The sequence below is a fragment of the Epinephelus moara genome, chromosome 2 (assembly GCF_006386435.1).
Source record: "Epinephelus moara isolate mb chromosome 2, YSFRI_EMoa_1.0, whole genome shotgun sequence".
Classification (NCBI taxonomy): Eukaryota; Metazoa; Chordata; class Actinopteri; order Perciformes; family Serranidae; genus Epinephelus; species Epinephelus moara.
In genome coordinates, this window is record NC_065507.1 from 20,587,531 (window position 1) to 20,610,742 (window position 23,212).

General features: G+C 41.5%; 2 protein-coding genes across 8 annotated transcripts in view; both read right to left on the reverse strand.

Moving 5' to 3' along the window:
• The window catches only part of kmt2a (lysine (K)-specific methyltransferase 2A), a 45,935-nt gene extending 38,517 nt beyond the window's left edge, over window positions 1-7,418 (reverse strand). For all 6 annotated transcript variants that reach the window (XM_050059232.1, XM_050059215.1, XM_050059206.1 and 3 more), the window contains exon 1: window positions 7,152-7,418. In XM_050059232.1, the coding sequence (XP_049915189.1) occupies window positions 7,152-7,397 (246 nt within the window). In that variant the 5' untranslated portion in view covers window positions 7,398-7,418. The remainder of the gene's footprint in view (window positions 1-7,151) is intronic.
• Window positions 7,419-11,051: 3,633 nt separating this feature from the next.
• The window catches only part of ube4a (ubiquitination factor E4A (UFD2 homolog, yeast)), a 19,007-nt gene continuing 6,846 nt past the window's right edge, over window positions 11,052-23,212 (reverse strand). For both annotated transcript variants that reach the window (XM_050059256.1, XM_050059245.1), the window contains exons 4-20: window positions 22,243-22,355; window positions 21,842-21,994; window positions 21,544-21,703; window positions 21,251-21,453; window positions 20,850-21,041; window positions 20,405-20,738; window positions 20,102-20,228; window positions 19,658-19,965; window positions 19,106-19,238; window positions 18,786-18,976; window positions 18,357-18,457; window positions 16,539-16,652; window positions 15,996-16,170; window positions 15,712-15,892; window positions 15,350-15,497; window positions 14,695-14,852; window positions 11,052-13,653 (exon numbers count right to left, since the gene is read on the reverse strand). In XM_050059256.1, the coding sequence (XP_049915213.1) occupies window positions 13,518-13,653; window positions 14,695-14,852; window positions 15,350-15,497; window positions 15,712-15,892; window positions 15,996-16,170; window positions 16,539-16,652; window positions 18,357-18,457; window positions 18,786-18,976; window positions 19,106-19,238; window positions 19,658-19,965; window positions 20,102-20,228; window positions 20,405-20,738; window positions 20,850-21,041; window positions 21,251-21,453; window positions 21,544-21,703; window positions 21,842-21,994; window positions 22,243-22,355 (2,927 nt within the window). In that variant the 3' untranslated portion in view covers window positions 11,052-13,517. The remainder of the gene's footprint in view (window positions 13,654-14,694; window positions 14,853-15,349; window positions 15,498-15,711; window positions 15,893-15,995; window positions 16,171-16,538; window positions 16,653-18,356; window positions 18,458-18,785; window positions 18,977-19,105; window positions 19,239-19,657; window positions 19,966-20,101; window positions 20,229-20,404; window positions 20,739-20,849; window positions 21,042-21,250; window positions 21,454-21,543; window positions 21,704-21,841; window positions 21,995-22,242; window positions 22,356-23,212) is intronic.

Consider the following 23,212-nt stretch of genomic DNA (forward strand, 5'->3'; position numbering starts at 1 on the left):
GTTCTTTCAGGTAGCAGTTTGACAGCGCCAATAAATCAGTTACCATACTTTGCAGCCAGCCAAACAACCACAGCCATCAAGACTTTATTGAAAAGACTTGCCCCAACATGTGCAATCATCATCAGCAAACACAGTTACAGTTGCTGGTTTATCACTTATGATACTGATCTACTTGTAATGTTGTACACAAACTTTCATAATAACTCAGCAGCATCTAAAAGGTATTACTTCTCAGAGGTGTTGAAATTAAGTTGCGATAACATACCACAAAGTGCACGGTGCAAGTGGTATCACATTGATGTGTTATAACACCGTGAGCTATATCGACTCATACCACTAAAACCAACCATTCACTTTACGGATACTGATTTGACTACTGTTTATGTGGGTGTCGCCATAGTTCATACTCCTCATTTTCATGCTGGGAGAATGTAGAGGAACAGTTTCACAGATGAAATCTGCAGTGATCTAAAGGCAACAGAGACAAAAATAATCTATACTTTCTATGCAATCTATACTTTTTTGTGACAAGTACTGTGTCAAATGTTTTGAGATGGATAGGAAATACGGTTGGGGAAAAAAAAAAACGATACAGCATAGCATCGTAATATTTTGCGTGGCGATATTGTATCGATACACAGATGCTAAGTATCGACCTTTTATTATATAGAGTATTCATTTTTACAAATACACATTTTAATACAACTTTTGGTACTAGAGTAATAAAATTGTTTTTTAGGTCCACTAGATGGTGCTGATTTTTTTCCCCTGGTGAGGTCAGCAGAGGTCTCAGTCAGCAGCATGTGGCAGGAACTTCATGAAAACAAAGATAAACGCACCAGAGAAAAATGATCAGAAATGTGTTGTTGGCATTCAAATCAAACATCTGGACTTAATATGGATTCTTTTTAATATGGACAGAAAGAAGGACTTGGATATAACATGCCATTTTCAAGCAGTGTCATATAAGAATACTACGAACGTGAGGGCTCACCCCACACTCTACCATCGAGAGATAGCGTTAGCCACCAACAGCCAAGCTAGCGCTAAACCCGCTCCACCGAAAAATCAACCAACACTGGACACACTTAGCTTGACAATACTACCATCCAACTCTGAGTGAGCAAAGAACGTAACACAGTCCATCACCTACTTCATGTCTAAAGATCTGTGTCCATACAGCTTTTTGAAAACAAAGACATTTGTTACATGCTAAAAACACTTTGTCTGTATGTGACTCCATCCAACGTTTTGTCACCAACACAGCCATACCCAGGCTGTACAGAGAGGTGCAGCATTAAGTTGAGGAATCTTAATACAGCAGGAAGGGTGGCATTAACTTGTGACACCTGGACTTCAAGGTCAGTGGATTCATATGCAACTATAATGGCACATTATTTCACGGAGAACTGGCGACTGCCGTCTCATGTTCTCCAAACTACAGCAGAACATGAAAGTAACACCAGAGCAAACATTGCTGACCTCCTGCAAAATGCAGCACAAGAATGGGGGATTGTGGTTTTAACAGATGCTTCTAACATGGGTGTTGTCATTCAGTTAGCATGATACCTACATGTGAAGTGTTTGGCTAACACGCTTAATCTGGCCTCGCAGAGGGCGATAAATCTGCCAACAGTTCAGTTTGTCAGGTGTATGCAGCATTTCTAACAGGTTTTATGACAATGTTGGTCAGTCTGTGTGCTTTGCATCACATTTTGCTGCAATAAAAATTATTAAAGTCAAATGAACAGACTGAAAAAACTTATCTTATGTGGTAAAACCATGGATCAAACATTCATAATATACATAGTCACAATTGATCTTGTTTGCAGTTCAAGATGTCCTGTAAAAAGTTTTACAGATGTCTCTTTCATTATGGTGGTCTATGAGGAAAATGCTTTTGGGGATGCAGGGGACTTTTTTGCTGCAATACTGCAAGTGGCCACTGGGAAAAATTGAAGGCAAGAATGAGTGGCGTCCCTGGGGACCTGCATGTCACCTGTTCACAGCTAGGCATGTTGTGCCACAGTAATAATAATCTATGGGAAACACAATACGCTGTATAAATGTACATAAATTAAACTAAGCTTTGACGCAAAAAACTTACATTGATGATTTTCAGTAATCGAGTTAAATGAGTCTTCTGAATTGATTCAGCCCTAAATTTTTAAAATCCTCCTTTTCCTTGATTTTTAACAGAGTAATTCATCAGATTAAACTTTCTTTAATGAATAAATGTAATTTATGGTGCTGTTTGACTGCTGCTAGACCACCTTGTTAATACAGGTGCATACCTCCCTTTGTGTGCAGCGAACAGGGGTGCAAACTGTTTTTTAACCACAGTGAAAATGTTGTGTTTGAAAGGCAAAACTTGAACAAAGAAGGACTTTGGTGAAATATTTCTTAAGATAGGAACATGTTGCACATTTTTAAATGATAAGTGATTACTTGATTGATGTATCTTTTTAAAAAATGTTGACTTTTGGACTTTATAACACTCTGGAATTATTGAGTTTAAAACAATCCACTGCAGCCACCACTGAAATCTAATTCTGCAAATATATTGTTCATAATATTAGTGTAGCCTAACCTTTATCTGCAACCGTGCAGAAGTAACAGGTTTATACAAAAATTTACAGACATGCAAACAAAAAAGCTGCACAGCATTCCAGTGCTGATTTAGAATTTGAATAACAACATTATGAATGAAGCCGTGAAGATTCAAACTAGTCAGTGCAGCCCTAAAAAGGAGGACAGGAATGTGACTCAGACTGAGAGGGATGCCAAATAGATGTGTTAAGTTCTCAGGTTAGGACCCCTTCAGTCAGTTTGATGTTAAGAGAACACATCTTTAGAAGTCTTTCCTCCTGTACTAGTCTGAAACAACATTTTCTTGACACATTCCAGGAAGCTTTCCTCTTGGATTTACTGTACAGACATGATGCCTCATCCCTTCCTGGAATGTAAATTGGTAATGAGCTCATCCTCCTATATGCCCCTCTGATGACACATCTCTTTAAGAGGCCACAGAGGAATTCCAAGAATCAGTCTGACATATACTACTAAGTTTACAATGCAGCAAGTATGAGTAATACTAAAGGGCATTCAAGTCAAGGATCCAGTCTGAGTCACTGATCAGAACATCTTTGTTTCCTCCACCAGCGTGAATTACCCAGTGGCACTGCTTTGTGACCCCTGTCAGCCCAAGCAAAAGGTGGACATTTGTTTTTTCAAGTGTCCCAACACTAGGTGCAACTGTTTCACATTTGCTCGATGGCACAGAGACCAAAACAAACAATTTCCAGGGCAAGATGACTCCTCTTCCTACACCTTGCACATAAGGAGACCAGGACGGTCAACGGACAAAGACAAACAGACTGATTGGCACGTGTGCACGGTCTCTCTCTTTCTCACTCACTCACACTCTCACTCACACACACACACACACACACACACACACACACACACAGGCTGGCGGGCACCCATAGACACACGCCCCCCTTCTACCCACCCAAGCAGCCAGCTTGAATTGAAGTTCTAATCAAAATAAAGACAAAGACGCCACGCCTACTCGTGAGTGCAATAAGGGACATAAAGTCTGAGGGACACCCCTACCCCTGCCACCATACACACACACATACACAAAGCGTAAGAAAAACGACACAATTGCCGCCTTTCTCCCAGTCAGGCAACTCCTAAAGCATTCTGCTGTTGCAGAATAAAGCCATGGATGGGAGGGTCTGTGACTAATTCTCCTCCCAGCTTTGTCCCGTTGGGAGGAGGGTTGCCCCGCACTCTTTGATATCCCTGCCTGTGCTCTTTCAGCCGCCCGCACTTTGTGAGAGCTAGAATAAAAGCAGACACAAAGCTTCCTGGTCCAATCCACACGCTGTCTCGGGGATGGGTAAGCGGCGGGGGTGTGGGGAGGGGGGGCACTTCCATTTAAATAGGCCAAACACCTGCTGGACTGAAGCCCCTTCCGCTCAAACACACTATTTCTCTCAAACCAGTGAGGCAAAGAGACATTTGGGTTGATACATCTATTCAGCTGCACTTTTGTATGAGTGATTAAACATTGGTAATAATATGTGACTGGAATGGATGCAGCAGAAGGCAAGATATAATGGGCCAGGAACAGAAAGGGAAAAGGATGCAAAGTCTGATTAGGTGGAAAGAAGGGTTGGGTGGATGTTGTGGAGGTGATAAGGTTGCTCATTTACAAAAAAAAAACAAAAAACCAAAAAAAAAAAACCAAATCTACATGGACTGCACTCAGCATCCAAAATAAGCAACGGCAATTTGGCTGGATCAAGAAAATGAATTCCCTACACACACACAAAAGCTAACAAATGCCTTCATTTGGACAGCAACAGCCGACAAGCACCCCTTTGAGCCACCCCAATAGGCTTAGTAATCCATTCCAAAGTGGCAGCTGTCAGAAGAAAAGTTGCTCTGCCTCTCAGACGGGGTTGTGTTTGTCTGAAGTGGATTTGGGTCTTTCTGCCTAGATGGAGGAAGGAGGGGTGGCCAAGTGTCCGGCTGGCGCTCTGTTCAGGGTCGCCCTGTGAGCTCAGCGGGCTGCAGTGAGCCTGAACAATACTGCCCTGGTCTGGCCAGACAGGCACTACACTGTCTCTCAATGAAATCACCATGCTGTGAACGCAACGTCTGTAGGCTTCAGGTTCCATGGGGATTTAATGGTCCAGTCTGTCTCCACACATCCAAAATTCTGCTAAACTCTTATTCAATTAACTAAAGGAAGGCGGGACTCCTAATTACTGTACTTAAAAAGCCATTTGCCTATATCGACAATGTTTCACATGACGTTTAATTTCTCTGAAATATCACAAAGCTGGGATGCAAAGCACAGATGTGTGTAAAAATAAAGAAAAATCACTTTGCTGTGTCTGAGCACATCATATGATTGAAGTTGCACTGGGATTTCATGTCTGTCAATACACACATCCCAAAAACTGTTATACTCTCACCCACTGTCATTCATTCAAAGTAAGGGGGTGGGATTGGCTTTAAGAGCTTAAAAAGCCATTTCAACACCAAAGTGATAATTCATTTCTCCATAATCATAAAGCATTGATTTGAAGTACAAATGTACTTCCAAACCAATTAAATCAGCATGCTGTATCCACATCTTCCACATAGTTAAGTTCCATAGAGATTGAATGGTCCAGTCTGTTTACACACATCCAAAACACTGTTATACTGCTATTACTGCCTGTTTATTTTAAAGTAAGGGGTCAAGGGACTCCTAATAACTTTGCTCACAAACATGATATTCCAAATAAAATGTATGTTTCTCCAGAATATAATGAAACTATGATGTTAAAAATACATCAGGAAATATTTCCCAGCATTCTCTAAAGTGACTGCTAATCTCCACATCATGATTCAACATGCATGTAAAAATCCAAGCATACTGTCGAGCACAGAAAAAAGCACATATCTAAATGCCTAACTAGTATGCATGCAAATAGCGCTGTGCTTCAACCAAATAAGCAGTCTGTGGAGCACTGGAGTTGGTGGTAAACATCCCCACACAGTGTACTCCCACTGCAATGAACGCATGCTGCTCATCATGAAGAAGGAAGATGGTAGTTCGCTAAGGCGAACACACCCCCACATCACACGGTCCGTCAAGAAGGGGCTCGTTGTTATTGTAGCCAGCCCTGCATGCGCACTGTCACTAGCAAGCCTCATTTCTATGATAAAAACGAAGCGAAATCAGACCGCAAACCCTGCCACTATACTCTCTTTAGCACTTTAACACTGACGGGAGTGATTTTAAGTGTGTGGCTGTGTGTCAGACGGCATCTCCAAGCACCAGAAAAGCGATATTATTTTGGTACTAGCTACGTACTGGCTGTGTTAGAGAAGGGGAAAACATGTCCACCTCCCATTTTCCTATGCATCAGCAATAGCCCCGACGGCTAGCGTGGCGTAGTGCGTAGCATGGTAGCTGTCCTAGCTTAAACACCGAACAGCAGTGGTGATGATATAGTTTTGTGGGTGAGCTCAGCCAACTCTAGCTACGATGCTTTAACCCGCTACGTAGCAATATGCTGGCCGGAGGTAAACACAGCAAGCTCCCGAGCAAACCTGCAACTTTAACATCGCTTACGACAGGATGCTAACCTGCGAGCTAACCAATCAGCTATGTTAGCCAAGCCTCGCTGGAAGGTTGACACCTTACAGCCAACAGCAAGCCCTTGAGCTCATGTTGTAAATACTGAGCTTCGGAGCTAGCAAATGTTATCTAATATGAATCTGGAAATAAGTAAAGTAAATGATGAACAGCGGTTTCTCGGATACGTTGCAGACAGACGCTAAGTTAACGTTAGCTTGTTGCAAACCACAATTGTGTACTCTCGCCTCCTTCAAGTTGACATGTCTTGTTTCCAAACATTGCACGCTAGCTTGAAGGTCCCGTGAGATTACACACCAAGGAGAACGGCGTTATGATAAACACAAATGTTCAAATCATATTTAGTGGACAGATTAACAGTAATGCTAATAGCGGGGGATACTTTTACTGTGTTAATGTACATGAATATGAAGACAACATGTCCAGCCTTGAAGGCTTCACGTCAAGCTAATGTCAAGTAGCTAACTAGTAAATCAGTTGTAACGGCTGAGTTACACAGTGAACGTTGGTCACCAAATGTAGCCGTTTATGTGCCGTGTGTTAACAGTGGTGTGTGCTGTAATTAACAAGCTAACAGCAGGGTTTCTCCACAGTGTTTTGGTCGGGCTAGCAGACTAACGTTAGCACCAGTTCATCCAAACTGTGTGGATGTAGCCTGTGCTCACACACTCACTGAGATGGAGAAAACTTTCTTCCCAGTAGCACCAGTGAGACCATAAATCTGGTGACCATTTGGTGCTGTCTGTGACTAAAGTTAACGTTATAGCACGTTACTGTGGAGTTTAAGGCCACACAGCCAACTCAAAGTTAACTGAGCATCCTGGAAATGACAAGTTTGCTCACAGCCACTTAACGTTGGGAGGAAAAGATGGTCATGGTTTGGGCAGAGAGTAACCGCTAGCTCTTCATGTGAAATGTAGGGAAAGGCTTTCTAAGTGCACAGCGCCCTGCAGCTGTCTAACCGAGGCTCCCTGGTCATGATCGGACTTACCTCCCCGCTGCTCGAGTCACTCGATTCCCCCAAAACATCCCGAAATTTCTGCAGGTTGCTCCCGATAACCGAAGAGACCTGTAGTGCAGCATCAAACCCGGGTCCGAGCCCGGCTGCGTTAGGGTGGGCTCCCGAGACACTCCGCAGAGAGGCAGTAACTCTAGTTCGGCCCGCTCTCCTCCCGGTACCGGAGTTGCAGCTCCCTCCGGGCCGAGCGGGGAACCGCCACCGACAGCTGTGCGCCATTTTACACTCTCTGCCTGCCTGCCCTGCGATCAGATACCTCAGTGGGCGGAACCCTAACCCAGCACTCCACATAAACAACCTCCACCACAGCGCTCCGCTCTCACTGGCCGACACGTTGTTATGCAGGTTGCGGGGCGGAACTGGAGAAACCCCGACAATGCATTTTCTCAGCGGCCCTATTCAGACTCTGCATGGCTGAATCCAAATCAGGTTCAGGGGCTTTGCCCGGGAAAGGAGCCTCGCACTTGAATCACACTTGAATCACAAGGAAGGACCTGATTGTGAGCTTGCAGTGCTGTTTCATAAGCAAGGAAAGGGAAAAGCTTTTTGCAAGCAATATGCAGCATATTGTAATAGTAACTTGTATTTATGTTTTATCCTAAGGCAGGGGTGTTGCAATAAATCCTGCACCCCAGAAAAAGTGTAATGCTTTGCTGCCCAACAACATCTGTGCGAACCACTTTTCACTTGTCTTTTTAAAAAAACTGCTGTAAAAATGAATTAAGCTGAAAAAAATTCAGCAGAAAAACATCCGTACCTAAGGGCCTCGTCACCAGGTACTCACCTGCAAGCTCTCCAGGTAGGGCTTTTGAAAACGGCCCCAGCTTCACTGATCCAGATAAAAAACTTTCACATAGTTTCTAATCCTTACAGGCCTTTGAATCATTTTTATCATATTTTATTTCACATGTACTTAATCACTTAAACACATCTTAATTATAGTTAACAGTAATTAGGTTATTGACAATTAGGCCTAACTACAAAAAGACAGTTTAGTTCAGCTACCACTAAGTGCATGCAAAGGGTACATTTAAACTTAGTTTAATCATATGTAATAAGTGTACAATAGTAAAAGTCATGATCATATTCAGGGCCAATTTTCAAAAATATTGAGGGGGACTTGCATTGCACCTGTAACACTTGTGCACAGAACAATGGAAAGGTGAGAGCTGCTACTTTTAGTAAAGACACACAATCCAATATTTCCTATTTAACTTGAGAGAGTTTCTCAGTGTTCAATAACAAACAGGTAATTGTTAAAATAAATGTTTAAAGGTCCAGTCTGCAGGATTTAGTGGCATCTAGTGGTGAAGTTGCAGAACTACAACTTCTCCCACAAGAGTGTAGGATGGGTGGGCAGTCTTTACTATCAAAAGAGCCATGTTTGACCAAATTAATACATAAAACAAACATATTTGAGCTTTATAATGAAGGTAACACTGTCTATTAAGTCTTAATTATCCTCTCAACATTACTAACAGGTCTTAATGAACATTTATTAAAGTATTTCTGATTATGTTTTACCACAAAGTGGCTGCTCTGCAGTGGGATATTTATGATTATTTTGTACTTAAACTTTGCAGCGTTGGTGGTGATAGTAAATGAAAATGTCCATGCACTATTAAATTCCATATTTCCCTCAGAGACTTTTCCTTATTGTGGATTTGGGATCCATAGCTAGACTAGCTGGAAACACTCAAGACTAGCCATGGCTATTGAGGTTTGGCAAAGTTTAGAAGAAAAGACCCCAGGCCATAGACGTATGATGCACATTTTAGCTGATGAAATGTTAAAACATTATTTTAATTTGGTGTATAGGCTACACATTTGTACAACTGAAGAATGTAAGAATCACTTTAGACCTACAACAATTGTACATGAACATTAAAATGTTAAAAGAACTGTTATTCATTTCCATATAATTTTTTCCAAAAGCTACAGGGCGCCACTGGACAGCCAAATGTAGCTCCAGAGCCACAGGTTGCCTACCCTTGGTGTAGGAGAACTACCATGGCCGACAGGAAAACGAAAGGGCCCTGTGTAGAGCCAGTTTGAGCCAAGACTGTTGGTTTTAGGCACTGCTTCCATTGATCATTTATTTGCAACCTTGTTATAAAACTGGAAAAATAATTAGGCTGATATATTTAAGTTTTTTGAGACCCTCTTTTACTGCTATGATAAGAAAAACACTAATTTTACAAGGATGTTGCAAGGACTGAACTCAGTCATATTTCAAACTCCTAATTATGTCTTTTAAGAGTATGAAACAAGTCAGATCCTCATTCACTGACATTTACATACTCAGCGCACCACACCCTAAAATGGCAGCAGCACCATTGGCCTTGGGAAACTTGACCATGGCTAATACAGGTAGCAACTTTGGCTTTGCACAAAAAAGACCACAAATACACAATATAAACCCATTCACACAGTATGAGGGTAACTACGTGCAATCTTTGACAGCGTCTTGTAAATTAATTATAATTCACAACACAAATGTCATTTATTTGCTTACATTATAATAACTTTCTTAACCTTTTTTTTGTTAACTGTTATCTGAACCTTGGTTACAGGAGCACCACAGAGAAAGTGTATGTAGTGAGAGATCTGTAGGAGCTGCTATTGAGCAGACCAGAGGCCTGTACTACGAACCCAGTTTAACTTACCCAGGATATCTCTTTGTTATCTGGCTTGACTAACCCTAACATTGTACATCTGGATAAGCGGTACTACAACAAAGCTGGTTATCAACTTGTTCAGTCAACTCTGGGTTTTCCTAAGCAGCCACCTGCATGTTCATGTGGAAGAGGCGGGGCTGTTAATTACATTTGACATCATCAGAACCTTGAATGAAGTAGGTTACTTTCAATCATATGAGATGAAATGGTACTGAAAGTGTGTGGGACTGGAAAACAGTATAATGTCGGTGGCGTGGGATGTAAATGATATGTTGGTGAAGATTCTCAGTCATCCAGGTCATGGTACCAATTCGCACCTGGACCTATCTAACCCTAACGACACACAAGATGGCCGACGAGTCAACGACTCACATGTGAGGGTTCACACCCACATGGAGTTTAAAGCCTGTGACTCTACACCAGTCAGTTAGAACTGAAGAAGCCCCTTGGATGAGAGGCAAAACATCTTCAAGAAACTCAAGCAAGTCCAGTTGCCTACGATGCAGCACTGACGTAAATGATACTTTGTGATCTTATAACGGAAATTCTAGAGACATTGAAAACACTACCCAAAAATAAATTACGTGCAGGTACCGCTGAGCTAATCCTTTTACAATGTAAGTCAATGGGAGAAAGTTGTTGGGCCACAGGGTACCAAGGACCTTCTCCATATGTAGATATACACAGCTTATTCTAAGGCAACAATTTTCATGATTCTCATTTACAGGTGATTATGTCTAACGAAAACAGTTATGAATATTATATATTTCTGCCAATATATTCCCGCTACATCCTACACACTGGACCTTTAAGTTCATAATGAACGAGATGTTTAAGTTACAACCAGAGGCAGCTCCGTGCACAAAAATGGGACCTCATGTGGCCCAAAACAATTTTTTTGAGCTCTCCTGTGAGAATTGTTAGCACATACAGTACATGGGGGATCTGGCTTTTAAGAATTTCTCATATAGTTGCTGAGATTGTCTGACATATAGATGTCACTACTATACAAGCTGCTTGGGAGTAACTTAAAATACATAATAAAGCAAGTAAAGAACCCCTTAAACTTGAGACACAGTCAGTACTATTAAAGATCTATATATTTAAAGTCTTTTGATGCCCTCTTTTACAAGGATGTTGCAAGGACTGAACTCACTGTCATATTTCTGAGACAAAACATAACAATGTCTTATTAATGCACATTAGTTTTATTTTTTAAATCATACTGTACATCCAAAATAAACATTTTATAATCACAATTAAAACAAAAAATATTGCATTATAATTTAACCCATGTAATCATTCAGGTGGTAGATATTCAACATACAGTATGAGGGCATGCCAACAAATACACCTTTCTCTCACATGTTGCCATTTAATACAACAATACTTCATTTTGAATTAAAACCTTTTCATTCAAAAAGCAACTCACAAACAGGTCACCTCTTTCTGATCTTCTTTCTTTTATATTTTTACCCCACGGCTTCGTGTATGCCCTAAAGAAGCAAACTCATAATTATGTCTTTTAAAGAGTATGAAACAAGTCAGATCCTCATTCGCTGACATTTACTGCAAGGCTGTTGGTTTTAGGCACCGCTTCTATTGATCATTTATTTGCCCACATGTTAATACACTACGCTTGCACACAACAACAAAAAAAACATCTGTTCAAAAATGCTAGATCAGGATACATCTGTTAATCTGGTGAATGTTAATTCAAAGGATGACGATTATTATACACTGTCAGTCAAAAATTATTGAACACCCTGTAGTCTGGCTGTTTTTTTGTTTGTTTTTTGGTTTGATCACAAGAAATGCATTAATTGTTAAGACCTTAAAATTATACAGTACATGAGAAAATTTTGGAATATTTAATCTTATTGGAAACTAGAAGGGCACACAGAGAGTGAAATGCCCGATCTCGCAATGTTTAAGAAAGTGAAAATAATAAGTGTATCCACCCCGTGATTTGGATCCACTCCTAAATTTAATGGGTTTAATGGGTACACCTTTCCAACAAGTTAAAAAAAATCACCAGTAGTTTGTCCATAATCCTGCTGACAAACAGACAAATGGCACTACAAACATGGCCTCCTTGGCAGATTGTGTAAGATAGCTAGAACACATTTTGCAAGCTCATGTTTTGCCACGAGATTTGAGTTTAGAAGCGTCAACCTGAGAAGCCATTCGGTTCAGTCAAAGGTGCTCTGCATAAATAAGCAAATGTCTTGCAGTCTCTCTACATTTTTATTAAAATTAGGCATGGCAGAAATATTAAGCATATTTCTGCGACTGCATGGCTCATTTCTCACATTTCCTTTAAGTCAGTTTGACTTTGGTGGAAAGTTTTGGAGAAATATAACATTTCAGGAACAGCTATCGTGTTTGTCCAGTTTGAACAAGTAGAATTTGAGATGTTATTTTGTGTCCCCGATCACTGCTGAGTGTCTTAAATGGACATTTCAAAGATTTTACATTGGAGCCGGTCGTTGAAAACAGTTGCATTATGATTTCTGTAACACTGTCAGGGGCTTTCTAAAATCAAATAAATTTTCATTTGCTAGTGAGATGAACTGCGAGCAAAAATGTTTTCCCGAGGACGAACTCCTTCTCAAGATGCTCATCAATGTCACGCTCAACAATCAAGCATATGCAGTCTGGTATTTTTTGGTAAACTTCATATTATTTTTTTTGCATGTACTTGATCCTAAAATATGGTTAAAAAGTATAATTATTGTATAGTAACTGAAACCCAAATCCTCACACCCAGCAACCTATTAGTTAGCAAGCTCTCATATCTAACGAGGTCTTTAATTAGTGCTTGATTAAAGGCAAGTGCCCTTGAAGATGTGAAGACACTTTTCTATATATGTTTAAATACAGAAAAAAGTGTATACAGTATAGTTTTGTGCTTCAGGTGTCCTATTACAGTGAACAAGACTTTGAACATCTCCAAGTAAATCTAGGTTATTTCCACTAAAATAAAAGTCACACACACAATTAAATTTGGTTTTACCTGTGCCTTGCCTTTAATTGCTAACGTTATTTACAATGCTGCTTGAGATTTAACCAAAAGTGCGGAAATGTTGGGTGTTCAAGAACTTTAAAAGGCAGTGCATACTGTATTCTTTGTGAAGGTGAAATTATGGTAAAATCAGAAACACTTCCACTCATGTTCTGCCTTAAGACTTCCCAAAAATACTTACCTTGCAGTATAAAATCTGTTAGGGCCAGCTGGTCAGCCAGGAGTTCGTACAGTACGTTCAACAAGTCCTGTTGAAACTGTTACTTCTGGCCACAGTTCTGATTGTGATAATAACTAATTAATACACAGTATTCAGGGAGAGAGGAACCAGCAGTTGCATCACCCTACTCAGGGCGTCATGGGAGTTGAACAGCTACTGTGTGGATCGGTATGGATTTTGAAGTTGTCACCAGCCGGTGGGCTACAGTTCGCCTGGACTGTTGTCACAGAAAGAATCCACTGAGTGTGAAGGCTGCATGAAAAGGCTGATGCAATGTTAGTCTGACCGGAGGAGTCAGAAGAAATCCACAGAGGCAGCACACCATGGATTAGCCGAGAAGCAGAGGAGCACGCGAGATGTGAGCTGGGAGGGAAAACAGGGATGCAGTCATTGTTTATCACAGCGAGGGATCCCGGCTAGCCACTGGGTCCCAGCTGCAGCCTCTCCTGCTTATGCTTATCCAGCCACTGTAAGATCTGCTGTTTGAGTTCCTCGTTTGGCCTGATCTGGTCCATGGTTAGAGGACTGCGGTTGAAAGGGTCTGTCTGGTCACTGCCAAGAGGAGGACATCATTAAAAAATGGTTAATTATGCAACTTAAACACACCAAGTTTTTGTTTCCACATCTCATCCACAAGTTTATTTTTGACCTTACAGTAATAGCGATTAATTAGGGCTGTCGCGGTGAAGGAACTTTCCCTGCGGTGATTAAGGGTGGCTCAGCAGTGCAATATGCAGTACTAACACCATTTTCTGATGTTTTTGCAAGTTACTTCATTTATTTTAGTGCTTTGTAAATAAGCTTTAGACTATTATATGGTTTATTATTGTTTTTTAAAATGCAGAACACAGAGGGGCAAAGAGGAGCAATAAAGAGGCGCAGCATGTTTCAGCTGAGACGCACTGGTTTCATCTGGTTACTATGATACAGAATATCCACGCCAGTAAGTGTGTCTTTAAAGAGAGAGGATGGACCCACCAGTCTCTGTGGGTTCAGTATTAATTTCTCCTCCACTGTTGTTGTTAAGAGACATGACGGTTGGTCCTTGTGGTATTTATCATGCCCCTCCTTCTCTGTGATTTGATGGCTGGGTAAAAAGTGACAGTGACGAGCGGCTGACAGTGGGCGAGAGATGGCGTAGACCCTGGACAGGTCACCAGACTATCACAGGGCTGAGGCATAGAGACAGACAACCAGTCACACTCACATTCACACCTACGGCCACTTTAGGGTCACCAATTAACCTGCATGTCTTTGGACTGTGGGAGGAAGCTGGAGTACCTGGAGAAAACCCATGTTGACACAGGGGAGAACATGCAAACTCCCCAGGGTTTGAACCCTGAGGTGGGGGATGTGCATTGTCATGTTGCTGGCATTTATAAACATAGTGTAAATATTCGCCATGAAAAAAAATTTATATAAAAAAAGTGGTATTTTAATATTGCGGTTATTGCGACAGCCCTATGATTAATCAGATAATAGATTACAATAAAGACACAGATGTCCCAACTTCTCTGCTCACAGGAAAGACAAATATGGTAATGATCATAATGATCTCAACAGAATTTATATGCTATGTAGGAAATAACTAACCTGAGGAGATGCCTTGCTATAGTGGAGCGGTCAACTGTCACATTGGATGAAGGGAGAAGAACAGGATCAAGCATCAGGGTGGACATGATAGGATCCAAGAATTCATCGGGCGCATCTGCATACGTCTCCTCTTCCTGCTGCTGTCTGTCTGCGTGGGACTTTAACAGAGGCACAATGACGATTAAGTTTTTTAGTGTTTCCAAAAAAGATTGTACAATAAAGATGGATGATATTACAGCTCAACAGAAACGAAGCCAAATAAAGATGGTTTCTGTCATTTTAGGTTGTTCTTATCACACTGATGTTCGAGTGTTAATTTTTCTGATAAGTTTGGTTATAACTAGTTATTTGAGGCTATAAAAAAAGGGGTTTGACGTCATGATTGACTTGATTAATGGCGCTGCTTGTAACTGAGAGATTGCTACCGCACAGACTCTGGCTCCAAATGATGTCACCAACGCAAGATGGCAGCAGCCATATAACAAATAGTTTGGCTTCATTTTTGTGCAGTGGGAGGAAAAGTATTATCCATCTTTATATACAGTCTGCGATTTCCACCTGTATTCACCACAGTGAAATGTATAAATTGACAGAACAAAGAATTGTAAAAATGCACTCTAGTGTCATCTGGCACAGTTTGCAGGTCAAGTGATACCTTTATTTTATCAGCAAGGAGTCCAAAAGCCACAATCATGTCCCCAGGCTTGTTTATCTTCTTTAGTACCCTAACTGTTTGGGAGAAGAGTGTAGGAGAGTACGATCGTCCATCTTTTGGGACCGTAGCACAGAAATTCTCCTCATCACTGCCAAAGAGAAACAATCATTTTTAAAAAACTGGAAACCACTATAGTGATCATACTCAGCAATGTGTCACAGTATTTCTTCTCCAGAGGATTTGGCCGCACTAAAAGACAAGAGATTAAACAAAAAATATTTAAAAACGGCTGCTAAATGCTTTTTTTACCGTTTTATTTTCTAAAGTTAACAATTCCACAAAGAGGAGTGTTCACAACATACCCCAGATTCAGGTAGATGGTGCAGATGTCAGAGACAAGCTGCTGGGGCTTGAAGTCAAACTCACTGAAGTCCTTGACTTTAAGGGCACCCATCTTAGGACCCACCAGGTGTTGCAGAAAGTAATTCAGCATGGAGATGATCCTCTCAGCCAGGAAGGGGTGCACAAAGATCCCCTTGATCTCTGAAAATGTGGAAAATGATAAAAGAAAAACACACATCGGACGAATGAAGACAAAGTTGAAATGGGGGAATCAATATGAACAATCAAATCTTTTCTGCCTGACCTGAGGTGAGGAAGGCCAGTGTGCCGATGGTCTCATTTGACATGATGTTGTGGAAGCGCCCCAGCTGTCCAAACATCTGCAGGCTTGACTCTTTCTCTCTCCTGGCATCGGGGGCCAGGCCTTCCCACTCCCCTCGATCCCGCTCCAGCTGCAGGACCTTGATTTTACTCAGGTACTACAACACATGGAGACAGACTTATTTTTTTGTTGAGCTAATGAAAAAGACCGACAGTCTGACTAAGAATAAAAACACAGCTTAATAAAAACATGTTATTAGTCATGAAGATTTCACTTAAGATTTTCGGCGAGCAAGTTTATATCCCTCTAGTCGACAAAATCTGTGCCAGATTCCCTCCTTGTGTACAGAAATTTCTGCTTATGCAAAGCCAACCTTTACCACCAGTTAAACTGAATTAACACCAGACAAACAGAAGTGAAAACATAATGATAGTTTACTTCTACTACATACTAACTTATTGTAATGTGATGGAAAGCTTATTTCCCAAAACTGGTGTAAAGTTTTGCATGTATGAATGATGTTACCTGAATAGCCTCATCCAGTAGGAAGATGGCATCGTTCATCAGTAAGTTGAGGAACCTGAGGAACAGAGGGGGGTTCATGGCCTCCAGGTTCTCAGATGCATAGTGCGCCAAATGCTGAAACAAGAGAAGTCAATCTAAATGAAGAGAATACTGGGATCAATCTGCTTAAAGTGATAGTTTTGATTTTTTTTGGAAGTGGGACTATATGTGGTACTTATCCATAGTCAGTATTTTACCTACAGTAGATGTCTGTCAGCATGTCCTGTTTGGAGAAGCAGACAGGAGTACCGCCACAGCAACAAAATATATGTTAGCTATCTAAAAAATCCCTAGCAGTTTAAGTGTACGCTACATTTATATTACTTTCATCCCTTTACCTTCCTGTCAGACACCAATTTCCAAAAGAGAACTGAGTGAACCAACTCTTCAAAGCCACTTAACAGTAATTCTACCTCACAGGAAACGGGAACTACTGGTATACCTCTGCCTTGACCAGCTAGTTTGTTTGTGTTATTGTGTGACTTTGGTGTTTTTACAGGGTTGGTAAGGACTCACCTAAGTCACACAATAACAGAAACAAACTGATCAAGGCAGCGGTAAACCAGTAACTTCCGTTTTCTGTGCAGTAAAGTTCCTGTTTGTCAAATGATGGCGGTGGCTTTGAAGTGAGCGCAGATAACAGCTTATGTTCTCAGCCTGAAAGGGCTGAACAATGACAAGGTGAAAATATTCTAAATATAGCGTGCACTTAAACTGATATTGATTTTTTTTAGCTGGCTAAAATACATTTTGTTGCTGCCCCTCATCTACAGCAGTACATTGCTTTGCTTTACTGGCGATACTCCAGCCTGCTTCTCCAAACTGGGGGCTTGCTGAACACCATCTACTGTAGGTAATACACTGACTATGGAAAAATACCTCATATGGCCCCACTTCCTGTTTTTGCTCTCAATCATTATATTTTTCTATTTCACTTACAAAAATTGTAGGTTACAAGCAGCCAAAGCCATTCTTGGCAGGCACTACATAAAATATAATAAAGCATAAATCCTGAACAGTTTACCAGTCCATCAAATTTTCTTTCCTCTGCTTTTCCACCACCTTTCCTCCCTACTACTCCTCTCACAATAGACAAAAATTTGAATGACATGTAGTGAGAGTCTTTCTGGAGGAGTTTACTTGCTGCTTGTCACCAAAAATCAATATCTGCTATTGATGAAGCTGCCCGATCATACACTCATATTACTCAGTAATACATCTCAAAGCTGATTACAATCTTGATGTACATCCACGACAAAAATGTTATCACCATATTTCTGTTTCCTATTCCTACATCTTGTCAGTGCTCATCTCATACCAATGTTACTACACACTACTGTTTTACATCTGTTCATACCTTTATATACACATATTTATATTTATCACTATGCACATGCATTTACTACATCCCTGTTTCCATTTTGTTTTTCTTGCGCAATCTTTTTCTTTCTTATACACTTTTAAGCATCGTTGGAGGGAGTCTGAGATTTAAGATTTTCATTGCCAGTAACTGCTTCTCTGTAACTGTTGTGCATATGATGAATAAAGTACTTGAACACTGTTATACAGCTGTTCAACAACATGTGATCCGGATGTGTTATTAAGCCTGCAGTGGTGAGTGAATTTTTAGGTGAGACTGTTCTTTAAGAAAGGGATTTAATCTTGATATTTCTAGTTTTGGGACAGCAAACGATATGATTGAGACAGGATTAGATTTTTGAGGATTATCAGATGCACCCAAACAGTCTCACAGCATACCACTATCCAGCTTCTCATTACCTTGATACTTTCTCTGTAGTTATCTTTGCCCCAAATGTACTTGAGGATGGGATACATAGGTCTTCTGTAGTTGAATTTCTGTTCAAACTGATGAGGATCACCTGGAGAAAAAGAGAGGAAAACTAAATAAAAGCAAACATTGCAACTTTTTTTTTCCAGCTTCTCTCCTTATCTTGAACACACACAGGTGTGCACACACAATCTATCCTCTACACCTGACTAGAAAAAGACCCCAAATGATCCAAAGTCAATCTTTTACAGTACTTTTATTTTTGATGTGAATTCTTTTTAAGTGTGCATACTTGTGACAGCACCTGTTAAGAAATCTGTGGATTTAAATATGGCTTTATCAAAAACAGTTCAACAGTTCAATGCTGCATCCATCTACAGCGACCACTAGCAGGTCAAAACTTGTGAGGAATACAATACCTGTGAATTCAATGTCTACAAACACAGTGATGAGGGCCTCGGCCAGCTGAGCTGCGTGTCTATAGGAGCAGAAGACTCTTTCTCGCTGGTACACGATTGGCTGAGCAGCACCAGAAGCCACCGGCTCCATGTGGGGCATCACCGCCTCTAAGACCTCGGCAAGCTTTGCCCTTAAATGAGGGTTCTTCATCCTGTTGTGCATATAGGACAGGAGGGATTGAAGCTAAAATTCCAAGATGGTCTGCACCAATCAAGCCCCACAACCACAGTCACTGACATGATAGATCAAGTCATGCACCTGTCTAAGCCATGTACCGTACCTCTCTACGTTACCCATGAAGACAGTGATGAAGTTAAGAATCTGCTCCAGACTTTCTGCAGACGTCTCCAAAACATCGTCGGCAAATCGACGCAGGAAGATGAAAAAATCTCCCAAGTTCTCTGCAAAAAACTCTGACAAACAAAAGGCACACTTCAGTAATGACTATCATACGAAGGAATGTTCAGCATGAATGAATAATTGTGCTACGAGTGACTAACCACTTCCTTGAATGCAGTCATTTCAAAACATTTTGTAGTATCGACTATTTATTAAACCCAGAGGTAGAGATTTAAATATCAGCTCTAAAAGTACCTAAACTGACATTTTTAACTTGACCTGAGCCTGAGTATTATAAACTCATTCATAAAAAGTTAATTTTGTCCATAAAATGGTCTCAAAAATCATTAATTACATGCTGGCAAGGTGTGGTGACATCCAGAGAAAAATCCTGTTACATTCAAATTATGTTTCTATCAATTATTAAACACACTGTTCCACACGCTCCATTTAAGGAGGTCAAAAAGATTAAAAAGTAGAAGACCTGACGTACCTGGTACGTAGCAGAGCATAGTGTTCTGTAGGGAGGGCAGGGGAAAACTGAGTGCTACATGCTCAGGCCCCTGGTTCCCCATACTAAGCTGAACCAGCAGAGCAGCAGTGGAAGCTTGGAGGTTAAGGCAGCATTGCAGCATGGCAGGCTGCGTGGTGGCAGCTTTGGTTGACAGGTAAACAATCATCAGGCGCTCGAACTGCTCCAGGAGCTGCTCCGTCATGGGGTTGCCTGTTCGCTGGGCCTCCTGACACGTCACCTGGAGCCGGTGGAGAGACTGGTTCATCTTCACCATCTGCTCATGGAGTCTACGCATGCATGTAATGCATGTGCGCAGGTGCATGGACACAAACGGAACAAGACAATATGGGTTACTGCTGACAATCGATACTCTGTTAAAGGTCTATATGGAAGTTGTGTTGGCGCTCGTTTGAAGATACGTACCTGTGGAAGCCGAGATGAAGGGTGAGTTGTGTGAGGATGAGATTTTCAGTCAGCAGGCTGTAGGACTGCGCAGACTCCACAGGCTGCTGAGGGGGCACTGGGATCAGACAGGTTTCCTTGTCGAGACCTGGTGTAACACATTTAGGATCATTTAGTCATGAAATGTAATGTATACTCCTCTGCTGCTACAGTTACAAACAAAACAAACACCAGAGCTGCTGCATTAATACTGATACATAAAGATGTTGAAATAATGCATTTAAAATAGACTTATTAACACTCATTTTCACATATATTATTAACCTGTTGCGTGCACATTGCGATTGCGCCTCTCCTCTTCACTCAGCTCTTTGAGGGCGCAGTAGGTGGGGTTGAACGTGAGTAGTTTGGGCGACCGTGGCCTGCAGAAGGGCTGGCACAGCTTTAGCAGCGCCGCACCCAAGTTTAAGAAGAACGCATCCGAAGCGTACATCTGGAAGAAGATCTCTGGCATCTGATTGGCCCAGATCTTGGCCCGGCCAGCGTTAGCCTGCAGACAGCTGCCCAACCACGAGAGCAGCAAGTGGCGCATCTCGCCAGATCGCTGGAGCAAGTTTTTCAAGATCTGGTAAAGCTTCTCGTGAAAGTGACCCATACACTACAACACAAGGAGAGTGGACATCATTAGCCCTGGAACATTTGTAGGGACAATCACTAAATAGTTTCATTTATTAAAAAAAGGCGAACAAACTGAAGAGAATCTCTTTACCTGGTGGATGTTGGCCTCCTGAACTTTGGTCTCCTGGGCACTGGAGCGAGACGGGTTCAGGAAGTAACCATGTCCCTCCACCACACCCGGAGTTTTTAACAAGCAGGAGATACTCAGCACCGCTCCCAGTAAGGTTTTTTGGTACTGCAAACCATTGGCTGGGTCTTTGGGTTGAATGTGTTCCACCAGTACCTGAGACAAAAATAAAAAAAGAACAACTGTTGGAAGGATTTGAAGAGTTGAACAAGTGGGAAAGGTTCAGGTAGCAGTGTGAAATATTAGCCCATTACTGTATATCTGATTATGATTTTAAATTAATTTGTAGTGGGTATTATAATTAGCAGTCAAAAGGAGGCAACTTTACAATAACATTTGCAAAGCATCCTTGAGTGTCTCCTGACCTTAGCAATATCTTTATTGTGGCTGAAGTAGAGCAGAACATCCAGGTAGGAGTAGAGGAGAGGCTGGCACAGGTCCAAGTCTTTGATGCGTCCCTGGAAGATATCAAACACTGGTACTATCACCTCCTCGAAGGTACGCACCTCCTGGTCGGAGAGCAGGCCAGTGATGACCTCCTCCACAAACTCGACTACCTCCTCTGGCTCTGAAACACAGCGACTTTGTAAGAAACTGAGAAGAGAAAATTCAGCGAGTATAGACGAACACATGGGAAAAGAAATGGTCCTGAACCTACGGGCTCCACTGAAACCTTCCAGCAGCAGGTCAAGAAGCTGTTCGTAGATATTCTGGCTGGTGTAGATCTCTGGGGTGAGCAGAACCGTCCGCGTGTTGGAAACTGTCAGGTTCTTACAGCGAACAGCAAACGGCAGTAACTTCTCTGGTACCTTCTTCACCTTAAGTCATGAATTATGGAAGAGCGTGGGTTATCTGTATGTTCCAATCATCAATAATGGTCTATAAACAGCCAGTAATCTCTGAAAATGGTTGCATCAAAGTGCTTCATATACAGTTTGATAGGGAAAAAGTCACACCTCTTTTTTAGCCCTCTGGTAAGAAGCGAAAAGATAAGGGATAGCACACTTCTCTCCAGCATCCCGGTCAGCGGAGAGATTAACAGCGCTGCATGATGTCATGTAGATGAGGTGGTTTCCTGGCTCTAGTACCAGCAGACGGTTAAACAGAGCCTGGAGGACACATAACAGACCATGTAAAACATTTTGCACATCTGCTTACTCACTCATTCATTTTCTAAGCACCTAATTTGTAATGCGATCCCTTAGACTTCTGCATCGATTTCTTACATAATGCATCCATGAATGGCGCCCTTGGCACAGTGTAAAGGTGGTCATTCCTTCACTGACTGTACCAGACATTTAGTGGTTTATTAAGATGAGAGAAAGAAAATGGGAAGAACAGAGTGATGACATCTGACCTGCTCTATGTTATCCATGTCCAGCCAGTCCTGTCCATCCAGATCTGCAGCCATCTCCTCCAGGTAAACACAGCGAGGAGGGATCCCATTACCTCCTCTCAGACTGGGGTCACCTAGGGTTGAATAAAACCAGGGTCCTTCAAAATAAAGTCTGCTCAAGCTTTATTACACATGACAACCCCTGAAGCTTAAAGCACTCCAAGCATGAATACTGGAGTGACTGTAGTTAAGAAATGAATCAGCAGCATTAGCATCAACATTAGAATAAATAAGACACAGGAGGATTAAATGTGCAGCATGTGTTTTCTCTGCTTTATTTCAGACTGAGGTGGCAGAGGAATGCATTACTCTGTGAGAAAAGAGGGGCTTTTAGCCTGCGTTTCCTGATCATCTTGACTCATCCTCAGGCTGTCTCTGTGGTGGAGAGACCCAGCCAACTCACACAGAAGCTTCACAGTGTGCAAGGTCTCTGTATTGTCTTTGGGGTGGTGAGTCATTTGTTGCAGTGCTTACTGGAAATTTAAAAATTGACTTTCAAGATGGCTGGCGACATCTAATAATACCACTGAGGACAACACAACACACTGTGCTATTAGTTAGGTACATGATCAGACACCTGCCTGTCTGTCTGTCTGTTGCTGTACATCTGTTTGTTTCTGTCTGTTTATTTCTGTCTGTCTCTTTGTTCCTGTCTCTCTGTTTGTTTGTTTCTGTCTGTCTGTCCGTTTGTTTGCTTCTGTCTGTCTCTCTGTCTATCTGTCTGTCTGTTTATCTGTTTCTGTCTGTCTCTGTCTGTCTATTCCTGTACGTCTGTTTGTTTGTTTCTGTCTGTCTGTTTGTTTCTGTCTGTCTGTTTGTGTTTCTGTCTGTGTCTGTTCGCTTTTGTCTGTCTCTCTGTCTGTTAATCTGTTTCTGCCTGTCTGTCTGTCTGTCTGTCTGTCTGTTTGTTTGCTTCTGTCTGTCTGTCTGT